This window comes from Orycteropus afer, unplaced genomic scaffold (assembly GCF_000298275.1).
Source record: "Orycteropus afer afer isolate SDZICR_OR568_19922 unplaced genomic scaffold, OryAfe1.0 scaffold00019, whole genome shotgun sequence".
Classification (NCBI taxonomy): Eukaryota; Metazoa; Chordata; class Mammalia; order Tubulidentata; family Orycteropodidae; genus Orycteropus; species Orycteropus afer.
In genome coordinates, this window is record NW_006921606.1 from 1,000,385 (window position 1) to 1,009,131 (window position 8,747).

The 8,747-nt window shown below is 42.4% G+C and overlaps 1 protein-coding gene across 1 annotated transcript in view; it reads right to left on the bottom strand.

The window, feature by feature from the left end:
* The window catches only part of TJP1 (tight junction protein 1), a 520,689-nt gene extending 514,906 nt beyond the window's left edge, over nt 1-5,783 (bottom strand). Inside the window, exon 1 of the mRNA XM_042783575.1 lies at nt 5,611-5,783. Within this exon, the coding sequence (XP_042639509.1) occupies nt 5,611-5,783 (173 nt within the window). The remainder of the gene's footprint in view (nt 1-5,610) is intronic.
* Between the last annotated feature and the right edge of the window lie 2,964 nt (nt 5,784-8,747).

Sequence of the window (8,747 nt, forward strand, 5' to 3'; positions counted from 1 at the left end):
GGCAGGAGTGCATGGACGGATGGACACTGGGAAGAGGTAACTATGGGGAGGAAGTGGGAGGGGAGCTGTTGCATTGTGGTAAACTGTGGTCAATGTCATGAGACGAAGTATATATGAACTGCTGTATGAAAAGTGAATTTGCTCTGTAAATCTTCACCCAAATCACAATTAAAAAAAAAAAAAGAAAGAAAAAGAAAATGAATTTTCCCCATAAACTTTCACCCAAATCACAATTTTAAACAATAATTTAAAAAATGAAAAGATTACAGCCTTGGAAAACCCATGTGGCACTACTGCTCTGTCCTATAGGGTCACTATGCATAAGAAATTGACTCAACAGGAATGAGTTTGGTTTCAGTAAGTGGAAAAGAACTCAATAACTTCAAAGAATTGGGCAAAGATAATAATAAAAATGGTAAAAACAAAGCAGTAACAAGAACAAAACCAACAACAAAATAACACCTAATAATCATTCTACAAGATATTGGCTTAAGCATCAGGAATTGACAACCAAAACCAACTCATGACAACATTAGAGTGCTGACAAGAAAGCAGCCTTCCCCCAAACAAGGAGGATTCCAACCAACTGTGTGAGAATCAGAGTTTCACAATACTGTGAACACAACAGAACAGCTGACTTTTTAGAAGGATACTAAATTAGAGCCTTCAGTAAAAGCTAGTAAAATGCTAATTTTTGTTTATAATAAGAGACTCCAGAAATCTTAATAACTCATTTAATAGGTTAATATTAAGTGGCTCTTCATTGTACTTACAAATAATAATGTGTGTAATTGCCTATAACTTGCTCATTACAATAATCAAGAAAGGACACTGGTATTTAGAGCTGATCATATACAAGCAAGAGACCTCTGTGGGCCTGAGTGGCCATGAAGACCACCCTTGGAGGAATGAGACTCTACAAAAGCACTTTCCAGTCAATTTGTACTAATGTTTTCAGTTGGCTTCCCCTTCCAGACTGTCGTCTCTCTGCTTAGTGTCTTTTTAATTCCATACCTGGCATAAAACCTGGTTGTGTGATTCTGGGCAAATTGATTACTTCATTCATAAAACTGGGAAAATATAGCAACTACCTCACAAGGGTGCTCTACGGTTAAAAGAAAGGACACTTATGAAACACACAGGATACCGCAGGTAATAAGTTTGATAAATGGCAGGTCTTGTCATTTTCAGAACTTGACTATTGGATGAACACAAGAATTAATGAATTGATACGGCATGGCCTTCAAAAATTACTGAATCAAATGGCCAAGAGAAATACTTTTAGAAATATGAAGAAAATGAAATGATATCCTTTGCTCCTTCCTCAAGATCAGCATTGTTGTTGGCCCCTAACTCATGGCGATCCCATGCACAACAGAATGTACGGCTGCCTGGTCTACACCATACTCATGATTGGTTGTGCACTGGACTGTTGTGATCCACCAGTTTTCACTGGCTGATTTTCAAAGCAGATCACCAGGCTTTTCTTCCTCGTCTTAGTCTAGAAGCTCCATGAAACCTATTTACTATCTTGGCAACATTCAAGCCTCCACTGACAGATGGGTGGTGGATGGACATGAAGTACACTGGCTGAGCATGAGATGTCTCACAGATGTCTGCACACAATATAAGAATTCTACCAGTGAACCACCAATGTTCCACAAGATCAGTTTAAACACTCTGAAAAATACTAGGCACAAAATCAAAACTCTTACAACCATGAAGTTTATAATGAAAATATTTTCACATTTCACCTAAAACAGACTCACATCTCATGCTACTGAACAGGAGGGAGGTCGCTTTGGTGTCCTACTGCTTCCTTCCACCACTGGCAATTCCAGGAGGTCCCAAAGGAAGGCAGTAGGAAGCACAAACTCACATACATCTCATGTGGAGGTGGAAGACATTAGCTCTAGGACCTGTAATTATTTGAAACCAAACACTACAAATACTCCCACTTCCTAAGTTTCTTAGAGAAGAAGGGGACAAGAAGGAAAAGAGTGTTCCTGATGACTTCAGTGATATGGGTCTGGCTGTTTGTCTGCCTTACTTACCACCTAAATTAGTCTGCAGCTCCTAAAGGGGTTTCAGATCCAGCCAGAAAGGAAAGCTAATGGCCACAAATGCCCAAACCAGATGAACATGTGACACGAAGGCACTGGATCATCCAACTTTTCCTTCACTTACACCAGTATAAGGTTGGAGGTGCAAGGTCCACATCCAGAGGCACATTGGAAGAAAGGCCTAGCCATCTACTTACAAAAAATTAGCCAGTGGAAACCATATAGAGACACAGTTCTATTCTAACCCTCATGGGATTACCATGAGTCAGAACCACCAAATGGCAATTACTTGAAATTTCCACGCAGGTTTCAACAAGTTAAAGAAAAACAGAAGGGGCAGAAAGCACATAAATCTTCATATGAACCTTCGTAAACATTAACAGAAATCTTCACATATGCACCCTCACTGTTTGCAAGTAGGCATAAAACCAAACCAAACCTGTTGCCATCAGGTCTATTCTAACTCATGGCAACCCTATGCGTTTCAGAAAAGAACTGCTCCATAGGGTTTTCTTGACTGTAATCTTTATAGAAATAGATCTCCAGGCATTTCTTCTGTGTCAATGAAAGGTGAGTTCAAATCACCAACCTTCAGGCTAGTCATCAAGTACACTGTTTGCACCGTCCAAGCATCTAAAGTGGCATAAGCAGGGTACATTTCAAGGTCTAGTATGTATTTCTAATGTCTGCTAAGTGTTTCCACCACCACCACCTTGCAGTCATAACCCTCATATCTTACACACATGTACCTTACATCTCAAATTCTCCCCCATGTAGTTGCTAAACATGGTGAAATGAAACATTATCTAAGAAAAAAAAAATTCTAGAAGGCTTAAGATGTAAATGAGCACTATGTTCTCCAACTTAAAAAAAATTACAGATAAGTGTTTAAATATACCACCCACTCCATTGTTTACAGAGTATATGCTTCATTTGCCACCGTAGAAACTAGCATATTCATTTAATATTAACTAGAAATTCCAAAATGCTCATCTAAGATTATGGAAAAGTAAAAAAAAATCCTTCCACCTTTTCCCAGCACTTCCTAGAAAGATGGTTTCTATTCCAGGACCAGTCTACTGCTTGCCTCAAATGTGAATCTCTATAACACAAAAATCACATGAATTTTATTTGATTGTGTCCTCTTCACACAAACTCCGTATTTGGGAATGTATTTTCAGAAGCAGCATTCCAATGATAAAGAAGAAGAAACCTAGAATTTTGTGGTCAATTGCTGCTAATATTCATGCCTAACAGCTTCTTAAATATTATTCCCACATCTTAATTTTTAAATTTAATATCAAGAAAACAGATTTCCTTAACTTTGTCATGTATTATTAATAACTTATTCATTTATTCAATAAATATTTATTGAAAACCTATTTTGTTCCAGGGGGATATCTGTAGGGAGTTTAGCAACAAAATAAACAGACAAAAAAGGAAGCAGTGGTAGAATTCTTGTCTTCCATGCAGGGGACCTGGGTTCCATTTCTGGCCAATCCAACTCATATGCAGCCACCACTCATTTGTCAGTGAAGGCTTTAGCTGTACTATGATGCTGAACAAGTTTTAGCAGAGCTTCCAGACTAAGACAGACTAGAAAGAAAAGCCAGACAATCTGCTTGTGAAAATCAACCAATGAAAACCCTATGGACCATAACAGTGTGATCCACAACATTTGTTGTGCATGGGTGTCTTTGGGCATGGGTTCCTCTGTGCATGTGGTCACCATTTGTTAGGGGCTGACCTGACAGCTGCTAACAATATAAAGAGACAAAAGACTTGTCCTTAAGCAACTTACATTCTAGTTAGGTGAAAGAAAACGATATAAAAAACAAGGAAAATATACAGTGTGTCAGACAATGATAAATGCTCAGGAGAAAAGAAGGGTTAAATTGGTCCTATCAGTTTTTCCCTTCTGTACACCATCAATCTGAAAAATTATTCTTAAATGTTATTGCTTCTTCCTTCATAGTAATACGCTCTTTATTTATCTCTTAAAATCACCTTCCATGGACATTTCTTAATTCAATTGCTGACAACTGTTACCAGGTGCTGCCACTTGCTGTTCTCAAATTATAATACCTTTTGCAGAATAAAGGGGGAAAACACTAACATTTACTGAGCACTTACTACTGACTCAGACACTGTGGTAGGCACTTTTTATTCATTATCTTGGTTAATCTTAAAACCTACGATGTAGATAACATTACTCCCAATGCATAGAGAAAAAATCAGATACTCCAGAAGGCTGATAACTTGCTAATCTCACACCATTAAGTGGCAGAGCTGAAATGTGAATTTCACTCCTCCTGTTTTTTGTACCTCCAAATTTCTCCACTGTTGCAATACTTTTTCTTAATCTATTCTTTAATTTTTTTTTTTGCCATCTATAGACCTTTATACATTTTGAATTGTTCTTTCATTTGTTTCATATAGAAAAAATTACTTTCCTTAAGTGCCTAAAAGAAACCTTTGTTGTTGTTATGTGCCGTCCAGTCAGACCTGACTCATAGCGACCGCTCCTTGGGTTTCCGAGGCAGTATCACTACGGATAGAGCTCCGACTCGACGGCACATAACAACAACAACAACAATCACTACGGATAGTAGATTGCCCAAGCCTTCTTCCGAGGAGTGGCTGGTGGGTTTGAACAGCCAGTCTTCTGGTTAGCAGTCAAGTGCCTTAGGCACTACGCTACCAGGGCTCCTAAAAGCAACCTAGATTCCTTTTTTCTATAACCTTACAATTAAATTATTAATCTTGTCTATACTCAAATTCCCTTTTACTTGGTGATCTGTTTTGTGAGAGAATCTTACACATAAATCTCCAGTCAATGGAATGTCTTGAATGCCACTGGGATTCCAGGTGGCATAACACAGACGACAATAAAATATAACACACGATCTGATAGATAAATCAACTATGTAAATCACATCTGTATAACTTTCAGACATTTTTGTTTAAGGGCTTTCTTTTCCCATTACCTCAGTAATAGTTTTCAGGTCAAGGAATTGGAACTCATGAAGATAAAGCACAGTCCGTGATAATGCAATTATAATATCACAATTCATTACCCTTATATGGGTGGGGGTGGCTTGTCCTTTGCATTGTACCCAATAACAGATGGATTTTAACAGATGGATTTTGAGAAATAACAGTAAAGACACATCACTGTCTCCAAGAAAACCTGGTTTGAAATTATGAGCCAAAACTAGCTGGGATGGAGACTCAACGAGCAACACCGACGGGAAAGACCAGCAGTGAACCCCTGTCCAACCCCTCCCTCCTGGCCACGCGCTGCACTACGTGTCGCCCAGCACAGCCGAGGGTCGCGGCGGAAAATGTCCGCGTTAACGCGGGAGGCGGACTGCGCTCGGCTAACGGGCTCCGAAATGGCTGCTGGGGACGCCGGGCTCCACTGGCGGCCTCGCTGCCTGCCCCGCCCCGCCCCGCCTGGCCCAGCCCCAGCCCGACCCCCGACCCGCGCAGCGGATAGCGCGCCGCGGTCCCTGGCGCCACCACCCCGCGCGCGCGCCGCTCTCACCACAGCTTCCTCTTTAGCGGCAGGAGGCTACCGCGGTTGGAGGGGGTGACGCCGATGGCCATCTGCAGCACCGTCAGGTATTTCTGGTACTTCATCTTGTCCCCGCTCCGCTCGCGGGCAAGGCCCCGCCGCCGCCGCCGCCGCCGCAGACACAGCCCCTCCAAGCGCCGCATAGATCAGCTCTGGGCCATCCGCCGCGGCCGCTACCACATCCCCTGCCACTCCTGCCGCCGCAGCCGTGTGCGCCCGGCCCCGCTTTGGTCCCGCCGCCGCCGCTGCCGCCGTGCGTGCCCCGCCGCTCCCGCCGCCGCCGCCGTGCGTGCCCAAGCTCCCGCTCCCGCCTCTGTGCGTGGTCCGTTTCCCACTACCGCCGCAGCTGTCGTGCGTGGCCTGGCTTCGGCCGTCGTGCGTGACCTAGGTTTCTGCTCCTGTAGCCGCCACCTGCACCGCGACCCCTTTGTCCCCGCAAGTCGCCTCACCCAGTTGGCTGGTCCGTCGCGCGGCCATCGGGTGCTCTCTCGGGAGCGCACAGAGCAGACGGCGCACTTGGGCCTCACAGCCCACCTGGCTTGCGTTACAAAGAGTTCTGGAGCTGCAGGGCGATACTGGGCGCCCCCCCCCCCCCCCCCACCCCCCATTTTTTTTTTTTTTTCCAGCTGCTGAGGGAGGAAAAAAAAAGGAAAAAACAAAACAAACCCATTGCCGTGGAATGAAATTCCAACTCGTAACAACCGTGTAAAACAGAATAGAACAGCCCCATACGGTTTGCAAGGCTCTAAATCTCAGGGCTTCTAACCTTCCCCTGTTGAGTCATGGCCAACAAAGTGAAACCGGAAGAACCCAAATTTGTAAAAGGTGGATGTACGAGGGAAAAATTACAGGTAAAAGCCCTGCTAGAAACTTAATCTTTCTCTTAGAAAACAAGGGCAGCATGTAGTTTGTATAGCAACCAAAGCTCTTCACAGGCAAAGTCTGAAACAATGATGCCCCTGCTCAGCAATGGCAGCTGACCGCGTTGCTTTGAATATGTGCAGTTCTCCACAGTTCTAGTCCAATCCCCACATCAAGCTCTTGAAGGGCTCACTATGGCCTCTTTTTGATTGTACCATTCCAAGTCTTCCAACTGTTCTGGCTACAGTTCTGCTTTGCTCAAATTTCAAAAATTCAGATCTGTTCAGATTTCTGGTAAATCTGTGTAGAAGCATCCTGCCACATATTTCTCTCACTGAGTGGCTGGTGGCTTCAAACCAAAGACCTTTTGTTAAGAGGTGAGCGCTTAACCACTGTACCACTAGGGCTCCTTACCTGCAGACAGGAGCTCATGTTTAACTGTGTATCTTTGAAGAATCCCAACAATATGCATCCAGAATGAATAACAATAATTTTTAATTTTTAATTACCACTTAATGATTTATAACCTCTTAATTCTACCTAAAAGGTGTGTGTGTGTGTGTGTGTGTGTGTGTGTGTGTCTGCTGCAAAAGACCTCTTTAAAGTGCTGAGGAGCAAAGATGTCTCTTTGAAGACTGTTGTTGTTGTTATGTGCTGTCAAGTCGCCCCGACTGACTCGTAGTTTCCGAGGCAGTATCACTATGGAAGTAGGATTGCCCAACCTTCCTTCCGAGGAGTGGCTTTGAAGACTAAGGTGACCCTAACCCAACCCATGATGTTCTCAGTAGCCTCATATGCATGTGAAAGCTGGACAATGAATAAGAAGACTGATGCTTTTGAGTTGTGGTGCTGGCAAAGACTACTGAAAATCCCACGGACTGCCAGAAGAACTAACATACCTGTCCTGGAAGAAGTGTAGCCAGAATGCTCCTTGCAAGCAAGAATGGCCAGACCTCTTCTCACCTACTTTGGTGATGTTGTCAGAAGGGACCATTCCCTGGAGAAAGATACCATGCTTGGTAAAGTGGAAGGTCAATGAAGAAGGGGAAGGCCCTCAACAAGATGGACTGACACAGTGTTGCCACAGTGGGCTGAGGTATAGTGAGGATTGTGAAGCTGGTGCAGGACTGGGCACTGTTTCATTCTGTTGTATATAGGATTGCTATGAGTCAGAACCAAATTGACTGCCCTTAACAACAACATATATATACAGATATGTATGTGTGTATATACATATAGATAGATAGATAGATCTGTCTACCAGTTCTCATTGAATCTATTCAAACTAATGGAGTCCCACACTACTGTACAAAGTGAGGAATATATGTATCTGTGTGTTGCCATACACACATATGCATATATATATATATATATATATGCATATGTATGTGCTTTATATTTAGATTGTGTATAAAGCAAGGAATATATACATGTTGCTAATACTAGGTTGCTAACTGAAAGGTTGTAGGTTGGAGTCCACCCAGAGGTGCCTTGGAAGAAAGGACTGGTGTTCTACTTCTGAAAAATAAGGCATTAAAAACCCTATGGAGCACAATTCCATTCTGACACACGATGGAACCCCATAACTTGGGCTCAACTCTACAGCAACTAGTTTCTTTAATACACACACACACATATGTAATCCTTGCTTTGCACAGTAGTGCAGGAATGTATAAATGACTGTAAACCTTGCAAAATAATCTTAATAATAGGAAAAAATAAAATTTTGGTGAAAATATTAAAAACTCCTCAACAAAATCCTGGCCAATCAAACCTAACAGCATATTTAAGGATTAAACACCAGAACGAAGTAGAATTTATTCCAGGAATGTAAGAGTGGTTCAAGGTGAGAAAATCAATTAGCATAACATACCACATTAATAGAATGAGAGAAATGAAACACAGTCATTTCAATAAATATAGAAAAAGCATTTAATACAATGCAGCAGTCTTTCATGATAAAAACCCTATATACGCTAGGAATAGAAGGGAATTTGCTTAACATTATAGACACGTTTATGAAAAGCCCTCAGCTAACAACATACTCAGTGAAGATAAGCATGAAACCTTTTCCCTTAAGATTATGAACTCACTCTTGTGGCTTTCAGCAAAACAGTAGACCAGCATATGGGGTGAACATTTACATCAGGTAGATACCCTCCTTGGGGCCATCAATTGTGGGAGAACAGAAGGGTGCAGTGTTTGCACAGGGTATCAGGTAGATACACTACTTAGAAGGATCGCTC